The following is a 21,177-nucleotide window of genomic DNA, read 5'->3' as shown; positions in this document are numbered from 1 at the left end:
GAGGAAGAGGGTGGTAGGCCTAAATAAAAGGAGAAAACAAACACATTTCCAAACCAACTCTACAACTGAAATCCAACCTCCGTCTCTATCACGCCCTCCCCTTTCCCTTTCCCCTGACAGAAGACTGGGAAGACGATAGCGGTCCCGAAGCCAGAGCGGGGAATTCTTCCCATTCTTCGCTGGGCACACCACTGCTCTTATCCTCCGCCAAACTGAGCTGGATGGCGAACTCCAGGTCATCCATCTCCTGTTTTTGGCTGCTCTCGGCATCTCCATTGCCCGGTGATGAATGACGAGGTCTTCGCACCCCCTTTGGCGTACTTGATGGGGATGGACGGAGTCTGGTCCACAGGTGGGGCTGCCGCCTTCTCATCAAGTAGACTGAGGCGAATTGCCTCAGCGAGGTCGTCGTCTACGTTTTCATCCACCGGATCCTGGTAAGGAGAAGAGGAGGACGACACTTCCCCTAAGCCAACGGAACTTGCTCCAATAGCATCGCTCATGGAGGTGCTGGTGGCTGAGCTTGCAATAGCTGTCTGTTCACGATCATCACGCTTGCCCGCAAACCCACCGGCAGTATAGGCTTCTTCACTCAGGAGCTGCGCATACGCCAGAAGCTGCTCTTCATCAACATCAGGGCCCAGAAGATCCACACCAAATCGTACGCTCAGGTGCGCCCTCTCTTTTGCATTTGCAATCTGCTGCCGCTCGAGTTCAACGCGTTCATCCTCAATGAAGTCACGAATGGCACTGCGTCCACTGGTAGTGAATCGTTGACCATCAGCGGTGCCGTTGCTGCCCCGTAAGGAACGGCGAAGTCGACGTTTGCTACATTTATACTGATCAGCTGCTGAAGAACTGTATGACCAGTAGCGGAGATGGGTGCCAAGCGACACCATTCCACGAAGAACCGTTGGATCCGGGTCCAGGCAGATGGCCCCCGTCGCGAAGTAGTTACTTCCAACGCCAAGCATGGAGGCTTCTGCTTGCACCAACCGCCGTCGAGCACGAGACGAAAAGCGGGAGTTGATCGTTCGGATTGGCCGGGTGGAGGAAGCCAGGGGATCCCAAGCTTGCACCAGGCCATCGTTACCGCCATGCACCAGGTACAAGGATGTCAACGCCACGCATGATATCTGAGGTGACTCGGTTTGGATCGTTCGCAGCGGACCAATCGAATTAATGACATCGCTGCTCTGGGCTGCAGAAGCACGAATGTCCCAGACATAGACCCCACCAGTTGTGGTTCCCACGGCCAGATATCGTGCACGCTGGCCGGGTACCTCAAGACTCGAACGCGGCTGTTCCATATGCGGCAGTATCGGCGAGGATGTGGCAGAGGAGAAAGAACTTCCGGACATGGCCAATAGCGGGTCTTCTTCCGCTGTGAGAGTGGCAAATGTAGAATTATCCAACGCAGTAGCGGTCACTTCCACCGACTTCCGGTCGCCGAATGTGAAATTTGAGATTCGCCAGTCGGTGTTGGCCGTACGGGTGGGCTCACTGAGCCGAACCGATGATCGAGATGGCGAAGGACTTTCACTAGGTGTCGGGCTTGAGAAATTGACAGGGCCGCCAAAGAGGGACGTGAGCAGCTGGCCCCGAGGGCGAGCCGAGCCGCCGGGTGTCGATGACGGCGACCTAGCATCGGACTTGGATGTAGTGCGCATATATCGTCGGATAAAAGCATTCTCGGTTTCACCTTCTCCATGGGAAATCACTATCACTGATTCGCCAGATCCACATCCATCATCACCTGCAAAGTCGACCTTGAGATCGCAGCGCATGTTCCAGCCTTCGCAGAGTTTGCGGAAATGTTTCGGCTTGAACGATAAAAACTTCTCAATCTCTTTTGTCTCTGCAGCAATCTGACTTTCTTCAAGGAGCATCGAATCAGACGAGGACCGCGGGCTATAGCTACCATCGACTGGTTCTCGATTGAAGGGGTCCGCACGTGCCGTGCGCCGGCTCATTTCAATAAGCTCCCAGCGAACAGTTCTGCCAGTCTTCCATGCAAGTTCATCGAGTTGCTCTGCGTTGAGCTTAGCTGTAGATGACACCTCTGGCTGTTGTGGAAGGTCTGTGAGGAAGAATATTTCTCCCAAGGCATTGAGAGCAACAGCCCAGGTGCGTCGCTGGGTATGGCGCTTAGTCGAGTAGCTATCATCAACGGCGATGCCGATGATAGGAACGCCAGGGCTGAGAACCCACTTGGCAGTCACCTGGCCACGCTCATACCGCTTCTCGTATGCCGGGTGGGGACCCATGGCGTACGCAGTGAGAATACCGGAAGACGAACCAGACATCATAGCAATGAGGCCGCCAGTCATCCTAAGGATTGAGGATGACTTGGCAATCCAGACTGAACAGACAGCGTGTGTGATCATGTTCATGGCAGGAATTCCCAGCTTGGGTTGAGAGCCCAAATCCGAGGGAACGAGGAAACGGCCACGCTGCTCCGTGGTTGAGATAAAGTAACTCCGACCTTGAGGACACCCCTCCCCGTAGATCATGCCGTACGGCTGGCTAACGTCCATAGAATTGGGAACACCAATCATTTCACCGGCTCCAAGTCCGTATGGTGCATCACCTGGGAAGCTGTCCGCAAAGTGACGAAATATTTGATGATCAGAAAGCCCCCAGGTGCTCACCTTCACGGTCGACGGATCACTAGCAGACGCTATCCCTTGTTCGGAAGCGCCATGAATAAAGGTCGGCTCCTTTTCCGGGCTGCTGAACGACCCATGGATATGGCTCACTGGAAACAGCAGCTGCGACGTGTAGGTTGCTACAGCACTGCCGTTGCGAGCATTCGCCGACCGTACAGTGCCTTGCTTCTTGGAAGGTTGGAACTGAGCTGGTTTGCCTCGAGACAACGAGCGCATCAAACGGGTGCGAAGGATGTACTCGCTGCGCCACGATGCCAGCGCAGTCAGTCTTGCAAAAAACCGTCTATCCGACATCAAGTCCTCTGGATCGGTTGGGGCGCGTCGCCCACTCTCCGCAACCTGGGGGCCCGGGAAGAACCGCGAGAAGGCAATTCTCCAGGCATGAGGAGTCGTAACCAGCGCATGAAAGCGGCGGGAAACTAACGTAATAGCAGAGAGAGACTGGGGCGGCAAATGCGACAGTATATGGGTGAGAACCTCTGTGTAGAGGTAGCGCTGTTAGTTCAGGGTGCAGTTTGGGTGAGGGGCCCTGCGACTCGGACATACCATTCGGAAGCGTCTCTAAAGGCAGGTGAGGATGACCCGAGGATGCCACGACTTGAAAGCCTGGTTCGGCTCCTTTGTTGCTCGAAGTGCCAGCATTCTCGTACTGGATCACTCGTTGGGCAGGGGAGGAAGGCGGGGTCGAGGCAGTGTCGCTCAGCGGCGCGCGGCGGGTTTCCCGCGTGGCCGAGGAGTCCAGGGCTGAACAGTCTCCGGTCTCCTCTCGAGTGAGGAGGCCAGAGGCTGCAGCATCATCGAAGTCATGTCCATGTTGGATGGGGCGGGGGCTGGCCTGGGATGAGTCAATGGAAGGTGTATGTTGAGATACGGCAGAAGGCTCTGATTGCATAAAAAGGTCTTTGGGAGTAAACTGAGGTGCGAAAGCGACTGAGCCAGCAAAAAAACCTGGATCAGCCGAGACTAGTGACAGGCAAATCAAAAAGGATGAGAGCGTTCAAGAAGAGATGTGATGAGGAGGGAAAGAGGAGGGGCGGCGCGCTGCAGCAGAGAAAAGCGGAGAGGCGGAAGGCGACGCAGAGTGGCCACCCGGCAGATATGCCGCTGCCCAATCACATGGGAATATGCACCATTGTGCCCTTGGTTTTGTACAATATAGACATTTCTCAAGGCTTAATACTAAGGCATGGGATTGTAATTTAGCTTACAATGAGAATCATCAGGATAATTTCTAGCCTCACTTGTACCCAGTAACCGCTACATTTGTTTTTGTAGCAATCCGAGCAACTGTCTCCGTACGGAGCTATCAATTGTCCTTCGACGACCAAAACCATTATCACGACCAGCAGTATACACCTTGTCGACAAGCAATGCTCTTTAATGCCCCTAGTACGTAGGAGTAGTAGAAGAGTAACACGCTGGTTGGTGCCTGCCTCTACGGAGGACCATTTGTACACTTTCGGGGGGCGGAAGCTCGCACACCGCCTTCTTCTTGCACGCGTCCAGTTTCACGTGATAACGCGAGGCCCGTGTCGCGCGTCCACTTAACGGCTTTTGCGCAGAGAAGTTGCGGTTGACGCTGGACGCCTGGGTTAATTCTTGGGCTTCCGATGGGCTCTCCGTGAACAGTCTCTTCGGGCTCCTGTCCACTTCGGAGACTAACCAGCACCGGCTGACACTTGGTCGAATCAAGCATCATGTCTGGTGTCAATGGTGAGCAGCCCCTCCTCCCCTACATCATATTTTCGTCTTTCCCTATAACTCATGTAACAATAATAACTGATTCGCTTTCAGAGGCGGAAACGATCCGCATCCTCGTCTCAACCGACAACCATGTCGGCTACAATGAGCGGGATCCCATCCGCGGCGATGACAGCTGGAAGAGCTTCCACGAGGTCATGTGCCTTGCCAAAGAACACGATGTCGACATGGTCCTCCTGGCGGGAGATTTGTTTCATGAGAATAAGCCGTCCCGCAAATCCATGTACCAGGTGATGCGCTCGATCCGAATGAACTGTTTCGGCGACAAGCCCTGTGAGCTGGAGATGCTCAGCGATGCCAGCGAGACCTTCCAAGGCGCATTCAACCACGTCAACTACGAGGATCTCGACATGAATATTGCCATCCCGATATTTTCAATTCATGGAAACCATGATGACCCCTCTGGTGAGGGTCACCTTGCCGCACTAGACCTCTTGCAAGTCTCAGGCTTGCTCAACTACTACGGGCGGACCCCGGAGTCGGATAACATCGAGATCAAGCCCGTCTTGCTCCAGAAGGGGCGCACCAAATTGGCACTCTATGGGATGAGCAATGTGCGTGATGAACGCTTGTTTCGCACCTTTCGGGACGGAAAGGTCAAATTCTTCCAGCCATCGGTGCAAAAGAACGACTGGTTCAATTTGATGTCGGTGCACCAGAATCACCACGCATACACCGAGACTGGTTACTTGCCTGAGAACTTCCTACCCGAGTTCATGGATTTGGTCGTCTGGGGCCACGAGCACGAGTGCTTGATTAACCCCAAGCTCAACCCAGAAACCAAATTTCATGTCATGCAGCCAGGATCATCGGTCGCGACGTCCCTGGTCCCTGGTGAGGCTGTGCCAAAACATGTTGCCATTGTGAGCATCACCGGGCGAGACTTCAAGTCCGAGCCAATCCGGTTGAAATCGGTGCGGCCTTTCGTTATGCGAGAAATCGTTTTGTCGGAAGAGAAGGCCGCGCAAAAATTCGCTCGCAAAGAGAGCAATCGCACAGATGTGACCCGATTCCTCATGTCAATTGTGGAGGAATTAATTGAAGAAGCCAATGCAGAATGGCGTGAAATCCGCGGCGTCTCTAATGATGAGGATGAAGATGAAGAGCCTCGCGAGTCGCCTCTCCCCCTGGTACGACTTCGTGTCGAAATCTCCACTCCTGAAGGTGGAAGCTATGAATGCGAGAATCCGCAGCGGTTCTCAAATCGTTTTGTGGGCAAGGTCGCAAATGTGAACGATGTGGTACAGTTTTATCGAAAGAAGAAGAACACTTCTTCCTCTCGGAAGACTGATGCTACTCTCGATGAAGGTTCAGCTTCGCACCTATCAACATTGGATACAGTGAAGGTAGAGCAGCTAGTACGGGAGTACCTCGCATCGCAATCTCTTAGCATCCTGCCTCAAAACTCCTTCGGTGATGCCGTTGCTCAATTCATTGACAAAGATGATAAGCATGCCATGGAAATGTTCGTCAATGACTCTTTGGAGGGCCAGGTCAAACATCTCATGACGTTGGACCGTGATGAAGATGACGTGGATGACGAAGAAAGGGCTCAGAGTTCTCTAGTTACCGCTATGGAAAAGTACCGCACGCAAATGGAAGACATGTTCAACAAGGGAGTCAAGAAGCGCACTCGTGGCAAGAAAAGATTCAAGCCAAAGCCAGACGGCTGGGACACCGAATTCGATGGCGAGTGGGAGGATCAGCCCGGTGCTCTCATCCATTCGGACAACGAGGGCGGAGATCCAGTCGAGGAAGAGACTGGAGAAGATGGTCCTGCTCCCGCACGCCCTCGTGCTGCCACCATGGCTCCCACTCGAGGCCGAGGCCGAGGCCGTGGAGGTCGGGGAGCCGCTGCCAGTTCCCGCGCGGCAGCCACAAAAGCCGCAGCTCCAGCAGCTAAAGGACGCAAAAAGAAAGTTATTTCAGACGATGAATCGGACGATGTCATCATGCTGGATGATGACGACGATGACAATGCGGCGGCTGCCAGCATCATTTCTGAGGACGATGATGACTCGCAGGCTCTATTCGTTAAGCAACCTCGTGCTCCAACTGCCTCAAGAGGACGCAAGTCTACGTCCACGACTACGTCGACTCGAGGCCATAGTGGTCGTACGGCGGCTTCACCAGCCCCATCCTCGGCCACTGTTGGCGGTACTGCTACCCGCCGAACCGCTGCTCGAGCCGCCAAACCAACTCAGACAACCCTAGACTTCGCTGCCTCCCAAGCCAGTACAACGCGTTCATCGCGATCCACTCGCATGACTCGCAACGTCAGCGTCATCAGCGACGATATAGATGACGATGACGATGACGATGCCTTTGAGCCAATGACTACTTCCACATCGAGACGGCGGCGGTGATCTTCCATTCCGGATATGATTCTTTTGAGATGCATTCATGGGGTCGGTGGCGCATAGATTTTTAAATGGAAGAGCGCCACAATGATTTGCTTTCTGCTATGAACCTCTTCACGAATTCATATGATCGCAATAATTCGTTCTGAACAAGATATCTATAGGTACATTACTAGAAGCGCAAATTCTAAGCTCTCTCAGAGTGCCTTGGAAGTTGTGCGGGCAGGGTAGGCAACTCAACCGGCCCTTGGTTACGGGCCAGAAAGCTCCTTGCTTGTTGATACCGATTCTTAGTCAATATTTGAGCATGAGCTGGATCGCTGTTGCTCCCTGCTAGCTTCTTGTGAGGATAGAGGCAACAAGCATGGTGCCAGTCCCACATCCAACCCCGATCCCAACCTTTGCTCCGATGGACAAAACTAAGTGCCAAACAGTATTCCACAACAATGTTCAGGTTATTTTCGAGAATACGTACATCTATTTGGATTCTCAGCGATCCAATCCATGGGGTCTGAGTGAATTCAACAACTTTATAGAATGCCGCCTACATTTATCAGATGGTGGTTGATGGTGACTACAACCCCGCAGTTTCGCGGGCCGAGCTGCCTCGGCCTCCCCAGCTTTTCCAAACTGTAGTCTCCACCCTCCGCATCCACACCGACTGGAATGTACTTTGGCCATTCCAACGCCTGATCCAAAGCTGACCCATCGCACCATCATGGCGTTCACAGGCCGACCCATTCGTATTGCAGGTAAGTCGAATTGAACACATTTCACAAGTAACCCAGTGCTAACTTCCGTAGGCGCATCGGGCTCTGCTTCAGACCGCCGCCATGCCATTGCGGACTTTGCGCGCCATTATCCAACTGACCCTGTCGATGTTATCATCGCCGATTTCATGAGCGAGTTTAACATGGCCACCGCTGCTGGTCGGCGGGTGGACCAGGGAATGACCACCGATACTGCTGCCACACCGCCAGCCTATGACCTGTCGTTTTTGGAGGCATTGGAGCCGGCTTTGGCAGACTTGGCCAAGCATCAGATTAAATTGGCCGTCAATGCTGGCGTCACAGATACCAAGGGTCTGTATGAGGTGGTAATGAAAATGGTACAAGCCAAAGGGTTGGATTTGAAGGTCCGTACCTCCCTCCCTTCCCCCTTGTTATGCACACGATGGGGGGCTAACAGTTTCCGCGCAGGTTGCCTGGGTATCTGGAGATGAAGTCCTGCCAGCCATCCAAGAGTCACTCGCGGCTGGGCAGTCTGACTTCCGAAACATTTACACCGGCGAGAAACTAGCGGACTGGTCCTTTGAGCCGATCTACGCCCAGTGTTATCTGGGTGGGCTTGGAATTGCAGCCGCCCTCGCCGAGGGTGCGGATATCGTACTATGCGGTCGCGTGTCAGACGCATCGCCCGTCATTGGTGCCACCTACTGGTATCACGACTGGAAACGTCATGAACTGGATAAGCTGGCCAATGCCTTCGTTGCGGGCCACTTGATCGAGTGCAGTAACTATGTCTGCGGTGGGAATTTCACTGGTTTCAAGACCCTAGAGCACGGCGGTGATGGCTGGAGCAATATTGGATATCCAATCGCGGAGATCTCTGCTGAGGGCGACGTGGTCATCACCAAACAGGCACATACCACTGGTGGCGCGGTCACGGTCGATACGTGCACCTCCCAGTTGCTCTACGAGATCCAGGGACCTTGGTACTACAACTCCGATGTCACCGCGGTCCTGGATGGCATCCACTTCGAGCAACGGGGCGTCAACCGAGTTGCGGTCCACGGAGTCCGATCGGGACCTCCGCCACCCACCACCAAAGTTGGCATCACCGCTCGTGGGGGGTTCCAGGCCGAGATATGGTGGTTCTTGACGGGGCTGGATATCGAGGCCAAGGCGCGCATGTTGGAAACGCAGATCCGTCGGCTGCTCGCGCCGTTCTCCGACCGGTTTACATCCCTCAAGTTTGACCTACTCGGGTCCGCAGTACCCGATGCGCCTGATCAGAACCGGGCCACTGCGCCTTTCCGAATTGTGGTGCAAGCGAGGCATGCAGAGGATCTTGCGCCCCCATGTTTCCTCAAGCCCATCACCGGCAACATCATGCAGGGCTACCCTGGTGCGACTTTCCACCTGGACTTGCGCCAGGGATTCCCTCACGCCATTTTCGAGTATTATGTGACTTTACTGCCTCAAAGTGCCGTTCAACACCGGGTCCATCTTCCCTGGAAGCCCACGGCCACCACACAAGTCGTTGATATTGCCCCTCCATCAGCGACCCAAACATACCCCTCCCAACAACCGTCGCAGGCTGTCACTCAGACCGATCAACCCGTGGATCTCAAGTGTGGCTTTGGGCCGACCATTCGTGGCCCGCTCGGATGGATTGTGCATGCACGCTCTGGGGATAAAGGGTCGGACGCGAATTGCGGCTTCTGGGTCCGGCACCGCGACGAGTATCTGTGGCTGCGGTCGTTGCTGTCGGTCCACACGGCGCGCCAGCTGTTGGGGGGCATTGACCACACCCTGCCCCCCATGGCGATTGATCGGTTTGAGCTACCGGGTCTGCAGGCGATCCACTTTTTATTCAAGAACCACCTCGACCGCGGGGTGGGAGTCACGACGACGGTGGACTTTTTGGGGAAGAATGTGGCGGAATACCTGCGGAGCCGGCATGTCGATCTGCCTGTACGGTTCTTGAACCGGGGAAAGCTGTAGTCGAGAAGTCGTATCGGAGTAGCTTAGTAGAGGATGTAAAAGACCTACTGGCTTTTAAACCGGTTTGATATTCCGCGTGTTTCGGCCCTAGTTACTTGTCCAGATCTATTGATATTTTGTATTTCTTAGGTTTATTATTTCCGCGATAGCCTGTTCTCGATAGGATGTCGATTCTGGACCTCCAAAGGCCCCTCCCGCATTTCCCTGCAGACATCATGCACCTAGCGTAGTTTAGTAATCTAGTGTATCTAACTTAGTGTAACCTGCTCCGCCGCCTGCTCGCAGGGGCTGGGCGCCTCCCGCCTCCGCATCCGTTTGTGCGCTTCGCACCGGACGACCATTGCGCCACGATTTGCGAGATACCTAATTCTTGGGATGGTTACAAGTTACGTTCCTGATGAGGATTATTCATCGTATCGGACTGGTCCGGAATCAACCGACCCCTCATCATAGCTTGGTCATCGTCTTGTTCCGCTTGCCCCAATTGCCCCAACAGCCAATACACTAAGGGGTCAGGTGACCCGCATGGTCAACCAGTCACGGCGAGAGATCTGTCTAGTGCAACTAGTTCAGGCTAGTTGACCTGCTTGAACTGGTTCCGGTGTAACTAGAGTGCAGCCCGTTTGGAGTACTCCCCCAACAGGCCGTTAGGCTGTTACAGGGTCAAAAGCTGCTGGTGTAACCGCTAAGGGCAAGGACTCTGGAGGTGTGATGGTGATTTTGAGTTTGCGTCCAGGTATACTCCTGCCTCTGTGGCTCTCCTCGGCAGGGCAATTGGATTTGCATAGCAACCCGCCCCACCGCGAGTAGCCGGGGGGACATTCGTCCGTTCGGCGAGTTCATATCTCACTTCGGTCCACTGGCCCCGTCATCCAGTTCCTCCACGCCCAGTCCCCTTGGGAGTTTCTTTTTGACTTGGGCTTGCCCTGGCCACAAGGTTCATGGAGTTGACCAGTTTTGCCGGGATGCAGCATAACCGACGCCTGCCGGGGGAGGGGCATCCCTCGGCATTACCCCCCGTCAAGATGAATAGAGTCCCACCTCCGACTCCCCTCGGTCCAACTGAAAGCGAATCCAGAACCTGAAGCTGGGCCCAACTCACATTGGCAGGACGGAGCTCCTGCACGGTACGCGGACCCGCCGTGCGGACCCGCATATACACGGTACGCCCAATACGCATGATACGTACCTGCACAGGCGTAATATACGTTATATCATCCATGTCATACGGAGTGGCGTTGCAAAACCCCGCAATGCCCCGCTGCCCTTTGGTCCGTCAGTCCTTCACCTTTCCCTGGGAAGCTGCTCGTATATAAGCCCCGCACGACCTTCCACAGCCACGTCCGTCTTTCTTTCCTGCATCGTCTCTTACCCTCTTTCCTTCCAAACGCTCTCCATTCGCAATCATGGCTCTCTCCGCCACCATCAAGACCCCCAACCTCACCTATGAGCAGCCTCTGGGCCTGTACGTAGCACCTATCCCTCCCTCCCCAAATGCCCCAATGCCCCCTACGATCCTACCCCCGGTCGCCTGGTGACTAACCTCCTCATTTGCTGCCTAGGTTCATCAACAACGAGTTTATCAAGAGTGTCGAGGGCAAGACCTTCGAAACCATCAACCCCACCGACGAGAAGCCCATCACCGCCGTCTTCGAGGCCACGGAGCAGGATGTCGATATCGCCGTCAAGGCCGCCCGTGCGGCCTTCGAGGGTGCCTGGCACACCGTGACCCCTTCGGACCGTGGCCGCATGCTCACCAAGCTGGCCGATCTGTTCGAGCGCGACATGGAAACCCTCGCCGCCATTGAGGCCCTCGATAACGGCAAGGCCGTCACCATGGCCAAGATCGACATCGCCAATGCCGCCGGCTGCCTGCGCTACTACGGTGGCTGGGCCGACAAGATCACCGGTCAGACCATTGATACCAACTCCGAGACCCTCTCCTACACCCGCCACGAGCCCGTCGGTGTCTGTGGCCAGATTATCCCCTGGAACTTCCCCATCCTGATGTGGGCCTGGAAGATTGGCCCCGCTATCGCCGCCGGTAACACGGTTCTCATCAAGACGGCCGAGCAGACCCCACTGTCCGGTCTGTACGCCTGCAAGCTGATCGTCGAGGCCGGCTTCCCCCCGGTGTGATCAACGTCATCTCCGGCTTCGGTCGCACCGCGGGTGCCGCCATCTCTAGCCACATGGACATCGACAAGGTCGCTTTCACCGGTTCCACCGTCGTCGGCCGCATGATCCTGCAGGCCGCTGCCAAGAGTAATCTGAAGAAGGTCACCCTCGAGCTCGGTGGCAAGTCCCCTAACATTGTCTTCGACGACGCCGACATTGACAACGCCATCTCCTGGTCCAACTTCGGTATCTTCTTCAACCACGGCCAGTGCTGCTGTGCCGGTTCCCGCCTGCTGGTCCAGGAGGGTATCTACGACAAGTTCATCCAGCGCTTCAAGGAGCGTGCCGCCAAGAACCAGCTCGGTAACCCCTTCGCCGCGGACACCTTCCAGGGTCCCCAGGTCTCCCAGCTCCAGTTCGACCGCATCATGGAGTACATCAACCACGGCAAGAAGGAGGGTGCCACCGTTGCGATGGGTGGTGAGCGCCACGGCACGGAGGGGTACTTCATCCAGCCCACTATCTTCACGGACGTGACTCCCAACATGAAGATTGCCCAGGAGGAGATCTTTGGCCCTGTCATTGCTGTCACCAAGTTCAAGGATGAGGCCGAGGCCATCAAGATTGGCAACAGCACCTGCTACGGTATGTCCTGCACACCCCGCCTTTGGCGATCACCTATCCGACCGGTGCTCATACTAATACCTCTCCTTTCCAGGTCTCGCCGCTGCCGTCCATACCAAGAACGTCAACACCGCCATCCGCGTCTCCAACGCTCTCAAGGCCGGTACCGTGTGGATCAACAGCTACAACTTGATCTCCTACCAGGCTCCCTTCGGCGGCTTCAAGGAGTCTGGCATGGGCCGTGAGCTCGGTTCGTACGCCCTGGACAACTACACCCAGGTCAAGACCGTGCACTACCGCCTGGGTGATGCCCTGTTTGCGTAAGAAAAAGGGAATCTTCAGCAAATGAACTGATGAGCAAATGACTACGTTATATTTTGATTTGTACATAACAAAATTGCAAACCATCCTAGGCAGTTTCGATACTGTATACTGTATTATTGTCTCGTCGTCTTGTCATCTCTTGTCTTCGCTTCCAGTTGTGGCTGTGGCGGGTGCATAGTTGGGGTTATTGTAGCGCTGTGTTCCCGGCGAGGCGCGCGGGCAGCAACGCCACACCCATCAAGCCCGACCGAAACACATTTTACCTGCCTTCGGGATATCACGAAACGAGAGGCACGGCGCATTCGCCGTGTGACATCCCTAGTTTCACCCGGATGCTTCGGACTTGAGTGCGGAAAGCCACTACTGCAACCCGGGGTGTTCGCGGCATCGCGGGGCCGGGTTAATTGGACCCGCTCGGGGCCAGATACACCGAGGGCGTGCGAGTGTGGATCCCATCAAGCGATTCGACCACGGACGATCGCAAATACGGTGGGTTTGCAATGGCATGCCATACGAATTCCCAGAATACCCGGTCGGCGGTTTGACCCACTGAGTGAGTCGCGTAGTCGAGTCATTGCGGGCCCTCAGAATTCCCGGATCGGAGACGACTATAAACGCGTTAACGAGCTTAATTGGACGTAGTGGACACATGATCATTTGGTAGGTAAAATCAAGCTCGGGATATGCCATTGCTCCATAGATTTATGTACAGGTTTTAAAAGCAAAAAATGAATAACCCATTCAATCATGCTGTAGCTCCGATCGTCACACCATTCGGAAGTTCCATTCCCACAGGCAGGCCACAGACAAACTTGTCCGTGTAGCTAAGACCGCGGATAGATGCAAGCTTCTCCTCGATATCGCGATACATATCATATCTGTAGAAGGGGTCAGCCACAGGAGACAAAAGCCGCCGTGGAGAATGTTCTGACAAACTTACGCATTCATCTCTTCAATCGTGAGGACCTTCTTCGGATCCTCGACTTTGTAGGTGGGGGTGTCCTTGTTCACGGAGAATCCTGCGCGACTCCGTTAGTATACATGCACTCCACTTTCTTCAAGCAGCAGGAGCAGGTATCATGCTCACCAATTCTCTCGTTGATGTTGTATGCGGCTTTAGCGGCCGCCGCCTGTACTCGGGTCACCCGAGGCAAGCGGACCTGCTCATAGGCTACCAACGTCTGCGCCACGTCGCCGTTGAAGTACTGCTTGTTGAAGAGGATTCCCAGCGCAGCCGCATCCTCGATCGCCATGCAAGCTCCCTGGCTCTGGTGCGGCATCATGGGGTGACCTGCGTCCCCCAGAAGGCAGACATTGGCCTGGTGGAGGTAGGGGTAGGGGTCGTGCACCCACAGGCGCCACGGCTGGATCTCCTTGCCGATGGAGAGGTGCTTGAAGACCTGGCGGTCGAGCGCTGGGTAAGGCTTCAGGAGCTCCTCGACGGGACGGCTGTCTGTGCCCCATGCTTGGGTCGAGTAATCGCCTTGCTCGCGGGGGAAGAAGCAGTAGTATGAGAGCAGCTTGCCCCCGTTGCAGGGCGACAGCACGATCTTATCCCATTTCCCTTCCTGGCCGCCCCAGTATTCGAGTGCGCTGTCCTGGGAATAGTCCACCAGGCCCAGCCTGACCGCCTCCTCGGTGTCGACGTTGGCATGCAGGCAGCTGGACTCGGAGGGCCGCTTCTCCGGCTTGATACCCAGGATGCCGCGCACGACGGAGCCAATCCCGTCCGCCCCGACGATGAGATCGTGGTGGGCTGTGACTCCGTTCTCGAAGGTGATGGTGCTGGCCTTCAAATCGATCTCGCGGCACTAGACGGTCACCAGTCAGTCAGCCGATTTTGCTTTTTGCATCCCTCTTCAAGGCGGCATACCCTATGATTGACCACCAGCTTCGCGGGCGGGCCCTCGCCCTCGTCGCCCAGCGCAGAGTCCTTCAGCATCGCATGCATATACTGGCGGTGGAACATGTTGTATACATATCCCCAGCGCTTCTCGTAGTCGTCCAAGTCGTACACGCTGACGGGCTCCCCCGTCCTCCAGTCGCGGTTGATGAGCTTCTTCAGAACTACAGGATCGCCCTTGGCGACATCGACGCCCCACTCATGCAGCCAGCGGGTGCCGTTGGCCGCGCAGGAGACCGATGCGCCCACTTCGCCCGCGAAATCTGACTTCTCGTAAATCGTCACCTCATGGCCTGCACGGCGCAGGGCGATGGCGGTGGACATGCCGCCGATGCCGCCGCCAACCACGCCGACGTTCAGGCGCTTCCAGCTAGACATGATGGTCATGTCGTTGGGGGGGACTTTGCTGTGTTGTTTTGCAGTCGGTGAGTGATGTCCGATCCGCTGGTTTAGACGACCTCAGATCGAGTGCGAACTCGCCTTCCAGCTGGTGTCTCCGATCTCATTTATCTTGCTTTTGCCCATCCAGCTGTCGGTCGGAAGGTGCACCTCGCGGATCGCAGGCGGGCCGCGCACCGCTTATCGTCGGATCGCGGGAGATGCGGGGCTTATCGGACGGGGACAGTACGAGGCAAGATCGAACAGGGCCGGGAAGAGCTTGATCGATGTCAAGGAGGGCTATTGTATAGCACTTTTTGTCGGGGCTGATGATACCAGAACTTATGTTTGATCCTAGGGCTGGGAAAAGTTGTGTAATAGTCCGCTTCACCAAGATTTCTACAGGGTCTCCACACTGCTTCATATTTGCCTTGGCCGAGAACCAGGGTCTAGTTAGGATGTGAGGCTGTGCATAAAAGAATCCTATGAATAACCTTGTAGCATGGTGTGCTTGTTTCAAATGGCTTGTTCTGCGAAGTTGACAACGCTGGGGAGGGAATTCACTCTCTCAAAATATCCCCGGTATCAAAGCCACAGTTTCAGGGCAGGCTCGATGCAATTGAAATAGACAATTTGGAACATCCGTTCTCATGAATCCCCTTGAGAACGCTTTCAAGCGGATCATCTATCACAAAGACAACAGGAGCGGTGATTGATCCTAGGCCAAAACAAAGAACCTCGAATAAAGACCTTGGGTCAAGGACGATTGTACTGCCCGACAAAGCCCCTAGATTCTTCAACCCCAGCATGCTCGGCAGGAGACTAGTTATATAGTCCAAAATGTCCTGAGGAGACTTCAGTCGGATATCTCGCCCATCATCATCAACTCCACTCTCCATTCTCCATTCTCCAATTCTCCAAGTCCATAGCCACCCTCAAAACAAGTCTAAGCATAGCCAATTTGCCAATTCGACCTACTAAAATGCCCGCCCGAAGAATGCCCGCCCGAACCAGGTACGTCGTCTGCCTCTACTTTGATTCTGCGGATGGTTACTTGAGCGATATCGACCTCCTCCGACTAATGCTGGACATGATCCATGATGGCGAAGCCATCATATCGCGTAATGCGCAGAGCTCTCGCCTTTGCTTGTGTATCCCAGTGATTGTTGACATCGAAGAGAACCAAGAAATCCTCAACGCCGCACACAATCAGGTTTATGTGTGGATTCGCTCGCTGGCTACTCGGGGATTTCCATTCAACCGACGTGCCATCTTCTCACGGTAAATCAGGCTGTGAGTCTCTCTTCCTTTCTTTTAGCATTGTTTCCTTTTATGTTTTAAAGCGTCGGCTTGTCCATTGACTCGGTCCTTTCACTCGTTGGCGTCTGTGGGCAAGTCGCGTCGTAGTTAGGGCGTATAAGCAGAAATAATTCTTTTGGTGTTTTCCCCCGAATCTATACATTTTAGTCTCGCCTGTGAATTCTGAATTGGTTTCGTATGTAAATATACGTCAATCTACACTATCCCTACGCAACACCAATAGGTACACCCGATTGCTCCTTGTACATTGGAGCATCCATCAATCAGTGGTGTACCTGAGGCAGGACTGCACGCATTGGCTTGATGGTAGAGTTCAGCAACCATCTAAATTGGCACAGGATTCGTAAATTACTCATAGCACAGACGATCCGGGCTCAGTAAACGGGAAACTGTCCCACAGCGGCAGCTCCATTCCTTCCCAGTCCAGAATTGCCCCGTCCATCGTCAGTGGTGTCACTGTAGCAGGGCCATCATCTTGGGAAAGCCACGGGTAATTGAGAACCCCCTGTGCCAGAAGCGGTGTCGAACTACCGGCTCGGCCGGCGTCCACGCTCTGCATCCGCGGTGTCCGTGTGGTGTCGTTCAGACTGAAGATTCGACTAACATACTGGCTCCTCCGTTGGCGCGCTTGAGCAGAGAGACGCTGCCGTTGCTGCGTGATAGCAGCTTCAAGTAAGGTCAGAATTTCCAGGTAGTGCGCTGCCTGCGCGGATTGAGGTGCTAGCATGCGCAAGATGGACAGGGCACCCGTAAATGCCCCGTCAATTTCGGAGTCGACATAGCGGTGAGAGAACATCGAAAACCCTAAAACTAGGGCTGCGGCAAATACAAAAGCTCTAGAAATCCCAAAGTTAGTATCGGACTTCTTCTTATATGATCGTGCTGGAAATGATATACTTGAGAATAGCCATTTGCCGGAGAAGCAGTCCTGATTGGTGAATTTCTATACATGTCTGGAGCATATAGACCGCCGAGTCAATACATGCCGCCGCCAGTCGAGAATGTGCCGGATCTTCTTCCAATGACTCGCCGGCTGAATCTGTGGAGAACGACTGGTGCGAGCGGGCCAGCCGGACGCTCAGGGTGGAGATGAGAAAAGGTCGAGTAACAAGGATGACGGCAAAATGGTAAGAACACGCAACATGCATGTTGCCGATAATGTGTTCCTGCGCAGTATCGGAATCATCACTCTCCGAGGCGGGTGTGCGCAGGCTTTCCGGGAGTTGGTCGCTCCATCGGTTCAGCTTCGCCAGGAGCTGATCCGCGGTCTCGGTAGATGCAGCTTTTTCGCTGTACAGCCGGCTTGTAATCTCGTCAACAATCAAAGACAGTTCGTAAGAGGTGACCAAGCCAAGTTCCGCTGCCGTCGTTGCCATCAAACCGAGATCTCTCCGGCCTGGGGGAATTAGTCCTGTGGTAGCTGCGGGCCGACCGAGTATCGAGCTCGCCAGGAAATCGATGACACAAAGGCTCCACCATACTCTGGACCTATTTTAAGTCAGCTATGGCACTTGAATCTCCTCGAAATGATTTCTGTACCTCTGTTGCTGCTCAGTACGACTTAAAGACCCGGAAGAGTCCACATGAAGTCCCAATGCAACAGCCGACCGAGCGGCTACACCCAGATACATGAATGCCGCATTCCGGCGACATGCCCCGAACATATAGAAGGACAGGAGCAAGAACACCCGCACTAGGTCCACGCTGGGATCTTCGAGGAGGTTGGCAAACGCTCTGCGTTGGCCACGCTCCAAGAAAAATCGCTCTGCCTGGTCAGTCTTAGGATCATTAGGACATGACTGGGCTCCAATGGCGATCATGAGATCACCGATGGCTGCATGAATCTTTTCGCGATCAGTTTTCGGCTCTCTTGCATCAGAGACTAGCGCATCTGTATTGCATCCCAGATACAGGAATCCACTCGTCTATTGCGAAGTGTTAGTGCCTTAGCCGCCCCAGCTTGTCGGTCGGGTCGAGTCACGACTTACCGCCGTAGAGAATGTATGGATGAAGCGACGCTTCTCGTCGGCACCACAGTGCTCTTCCGAGAAGCCCAGTGGATCATGTTGAGCTTCTGTCTCCAGCATATCCTCACTCTTGAAGTTGTGGGAGAACTGCGAAGGGCCGATATGCTGTGTGACCGTATCCCGGAGAAGCTGGAGAAATGATAGTGAAGCGGCCTTGCCGACATAAACTGCGACTCAATTAGGCCCGACCTGTAATACCCGCGCTTCGTACGGCCATATCATACCTCGTTCTCCTTGTAAATTCCGTAACATGCGAGGGTGGGTGCGATGTGTCGCCTCCGGCGATCGCGAGCCCGCCTCCAACGGACGTTCAATTTGGCCGTCGCGGGGACTTGCATCTGGGATCCGGGAGGAACTATGGCTTTGGGGGCTTGTGTTTGGTGCATTCCATGCTGTGGGAAGGCTGTCTATGGACTGTCGGCTCGTTGTCGATTCATGGCGGCTACGAAGTCCCGAGTCCGATGTCGATTTAAACGGAATACAGGAGCGGCCGCGTCCCTTGTGGTTGCAATTGGTGCAGGGGAAAGTGCCACTGCATCGTTTTTTAGACGACCGGCATGCAGTACAAGCTGTATTTGCCCGCAAGCGATTCGCCGGAAGGACTTTGGGGCGCCCCATGATGGGAGAGAAGAAGTCAGAGAACCGGGGACTTGCCCAGCGTCGGACCCCGCAAATTGGAGCAGCCAGTCGGGTCACAGGCGATAAGCTGCTGATAAGACGCTGATAAGACGCTGATAAGACGCTGATAGATCGATAAGGCGATAAGACGGAGGTCGGCCACGCTGAGACAGGTCGGCTCAGCCCATAATGTGATGATAAGACTGATAAGCAAAGTTCAGCTCAACCCAATTTTTTACGTCGGCTCAGCCCATAACGTGACGATAAGATCGATAAGCAAAAGTTCAGCTCAACCTTTTTTTTTCCATTCCCTAGTCTGGACGCCGACTACTAAAAAGGACGTATCGATTTGGGACCGAATGACTGCGGTAGAGGGTCCTACACTGATGGATATATCTACACTTTGCAACATACATAAGATCAAACTACTGTAGTTAGTTGCTAATTTATTGGCTATCTGTTAAGGCTGTGTAAAAAGGTAAGTTTGAGAAGTTCAGCTCAGGCCATATTTGGATGGAAAACCTTGTGGATGAGCGCCGATAAAAATGGCCTAGGCCGACATTTAGTCTCCTTGCTCGGCCCAAGTCCCTCGGAAAAATGCGCGTTCGATGGCGGGCGAACTATCTCTGAGCTGCTCATTGGCACGTCTCTTTTCTTCGATCGGGACTGTTATCAGCTGGTTATTTGGATAGCACGGACCAGGCGGCGATCCGAGGTGACGGACGCGCCTGACTTCTTTCCTCTAAACAGTAGGCAGGTACTGCGTACTGAGTACCAAGCAGATTATTGTAGGTACCTAGGTAGCACGTAGGTATTCTCAAGCTTTATTTAAGGACTAGTAATAAATTCACGGCTATCATTTCGCATTGGTGGAGTACGTATGCAAGTCTTGCTGGTCGGAGAATTTTCCTCGTAGAACATTCAGATTGGTTGGTTGTGAAAATATATATCTACACCCGACTATGTACCGGCACCAGACTTTGACAGCCACCTTCCCAGTAGCTATGTTTTTCCCTCGAAGTCAGCTTCCAAACTTGGCAACTTCTTCAATTCGTGGACAGTAGAGATCAAATGTAAAATGTGATTCCACTTCAATTCGCTCATGCAATGCCATCACCCTTGTTACTTCTGGATTACATCTTGTCGAGGGAACCGGCTCCGCGGGCTCCTTTGGCGGGAAAAACCAAGACCCGAAGCTACAGTAGGGCTTAGTACAATGGTATATTAAGTATTAGTGACCAGGGTAGAAAATAAAATTAAAACGTTAACATGTTGATACTCGAAACCAATCTGCTGAGGCCGACTAGGGATGGGATGTTCTGTATACAGCAACTAGATCTATGGCCTGCCTGCGTTTGTGCATGTCTGTATCCTGAGGCATCGCTCTCGGCAAGCCGAGCTGTACCGGGCAAGTTCCGAAACTCAACAGGCAGACACATGCCCGGCTTGCGGAGCAGTCCCAAAGGTGGTCTCGGTGTGAATAATGAATTGCTTGCTGCCTCCATCGCGAGGGAGTCCTGGATGACCGGCAGCCAATCAAACGTCGCCAAATTAAGAGCAGAAGAAATTTTCTGCCACACGTCTCGTGAGCGGACCCATAATACTATGGTGATTGGACAGACGTACCGGCCGCCCCATTTGGGACCCGCTGAGAGGGCAAACTGTGCAAACGGCACGGGAGTCTCGCTTAGTCGCTAGCGGCAGCCGGGCAGATATAAAAAGGGCCGCTGCCCCGGACCTATTCCTGTTTTTCAAGCGACTCTACGTTAGTGCCTCCCACCCCCTACAGTTCATCCTGGGCTTTCCCAGGCTCTGCACTCGACTTTTGGAAGCATCTGCTAACCTGCCTTCTCTCTACAGTTCAAAGAATCACTTTAGAGTAGACGTCCCACTTCTAAGCTCTTTAACAGAGCCACAGAATCTTCACCCTTGCTGATGACTGCTATGTCCTCGATGCCCTAAAGTGAAGCCATTTGGACTCCCGCCTCGACTGACACGCGTGCTTCGGCGTCTGCGTGTTGGTCCAGGGAGTGGTGATGATCTTGACCTGGTCTCGGCGTCTGACTTCGGTCGGCTGGTCCTGGTGGGTGTCGAGGAGGTCTGAAAGGTGCCTTGACTCTTATCCTGTTTTCTTTCCTTTGATGTTTGGGGATAGATCACCGAGCAGAGCCTCAGTGGCGACTGTGAATCGATTTCTCCTTTTATATAGCTCCAATGAATTCTTTTACTTTGCACAAGATCTTCTAATTCTCCACTGTAATCATTCCAAACACCTGCTCTCGCTTTACATTGCAGCCTCTTCGCGCTGGGAAAGACTTGTGACCTGAACATCCCTAGTTAACTGTCATT

At 54.0% G+C, this 21,177-nt stretch overlaps 8 protein-coding genes across 8 annotated transcripts; 4 read left to right on the top strand and 4 right to left on the bottom strand.

Moving 5' to 3' along the window:
• Window positions 1–88: 88 nt before the first annotated feature.
• N7482_006416 (F-box and WD domain protein) lies at window positions 89–3,561 on the bottom strand (the record flags this gene model as incomplete). The annotated part of the gene is given in 3 exon segments (XM_056688541.1): window positions 89–320; window positions 337–3,148; window positions 3,216–3,561. The coding sequence occupies 3 exon segments, from the start codon at window positions 3,559–3,561 to the stop codon at window positions 89–91; spliced, it is 3,390 nt and encodes a 1,129-aa protein (XP_056540970.1).
• Window positions 3,562–4,366: 805 nt separating this feature from the next.
• On the top strand, window positions 4,367–6,796 carry N7482_006415 (MRX complex nuclease subunit; the record flags this gene model as incomplete). The annotated part of the gene is made up of 2 exons (XM_056688540.1): window positions 4,367–4,382; window positions 4,464–6,796. The coding sequence occupies 2 exons, from the start codon at window positions 4,367–4,369 to the stop codon at window positions 6,794–6,796; spliced, it is 2,349 nt and encodes a 782-aa protein (XP_056540969.1).
• A 712-nt stretch (window positions 6,797–7,508) lies between these two features.
• On the top strand, window positions 7,509–9,516 carry N7482_006414 (acyclic terpene utilization AtuA family protein; the record flags this gene model as incomplete). Its single annotated transcript, XM_056688539.1, has 3 exons — window positions 7,509–7,542; window positions 7,594–7,925; window positions 7,990–9,516. The coding sequence occupies 3 exons, from the start codon at window positions 7,509–7,511 to the stop codon at window positions 9,514–9,516; spliced, it is 1,893 nt and encodes a 630-aa protein (XP_056540968.1).
• A 1,406-nt stretch (window positions 9,517–10,922) lies between these two features.
• On the top strand, window positions 10,923–12,582 carry N7482_006413 (Aldehyde dehydrogenase; the record flags this gene model as incomplete). Its single annotated transcript, XM_056688538.1, has 4 exons — window positions 10,923–10,981; window positions 11,079–11,605; window positions 11,635–12,279; window positions 12,353–12,582. The coding sequence occupies 4 exons, from the start codon at window positions 10,923–10,925 to the stop codon at window positions 12,580–12,582; spliced, it is 1,461 nt and encodes a 486-aa protein (XP_056540967.1).
• Window positions 12,583–13,327: 745 nt separating this feature from the next.
• N7482_006412 (FAD-dependent oxidoreductase) lies at window positions 13,328–14,872 on the bottom strand (the record flags this gene model as incomplete). The annotated part of the gene is made up of 4 exons (XM_056688537.1): window positions 13,328–13,460; window positions 13,523–13,601; window positions 13,670–14,393; window positions 14,456–14,872. The coding sequence occupies 4 exons, from the start codon at window positions 14,870–14,872 to the stop codon at window positions 13,328–13,330; spliced, it is 1,353 nt and encodes a 450-aa protein (XP_056540966.1).
• Window positions 14,873–15,845: 973 nt separating this feature from the next.
• Window positions 15,846–16,270, top strand: N7482_006411 (uncharacterized protein; the record flags this gene model as incomplete). Its single annotated transcript, XM_056688536.1, has 2 exons — window positions 15,846–16,144; window positions 16,207–16,270. The coding sequence occupies 2 exons, from the start codon at window positions 15,846–15,848 to the stop codon at window positions 16,268–16,270; spliced, it is 363 nt and encodes a 120-aa protein (XP_056540965.1).
• Window positions 16,271–16,535: 265 nt separating this feature from the next.
• N7482_006410 (uncharacterized protein) lies at window positions 16,536–18,828 on the bottom strand (the record flags this gene model as incomplete). The annotated part of the gene is made up of 5 exons (XM_056688535.1): window positions 16,536–17,019; window positions 17,081–17,671; window positions 17,723–18,108; window positions 18,172–18,377; window positions 18,435–18,828. 5 exons carry the CDS (start codon window positions 18,826–18,828, stop codon window positions 16,536–16,538), a joined length of 2,061 nt encoding a protein of 686 aa, XP_056540964.1.
• Window positions 18,829–20,770: 1,942 nt separating this feature from the next.
• Window positions 20,771–21,159, bottom strand: N7482_006409 (Nucleic acid-binding OB-fold; the record flags this gene model as incomplete). Its single annotated transcript, XM_056688534.1, has 2 exons — window positions 20,771–20,928; window positions 21,057–21,159. The coding sequence occupies 2 exons, from the start codon at window positions 21,157–21,159 to the stop codon at window positions 20,771–20,773; spliced, it is 261 nt and encodes an 86-aa protein (XP_056540963.1).
• Between the last annotated feature and the right edge of the window lie 18 nt (window positions 21,160–21,177).

The sequence above is a fragment of the Penicillium canariense genome, assembly GCF_028826845.1.
Source record: "Penicillium canariense strain IBT 26290 chromosome Unknown utg000004l_segment0_segment0, whole genome shotgun sequence".
Lineage (NCBI taxonomy): Eukaryota > Fungi > Ascomycota > Eurotiomycetes > Eurotiales > Aspergillaceae > Penicillium > Penicillium canariense.
Note: the sequence above shows the minus strand (reverse complement) of the source record. Positions and strands in the feature narration are given on the sequence as shown.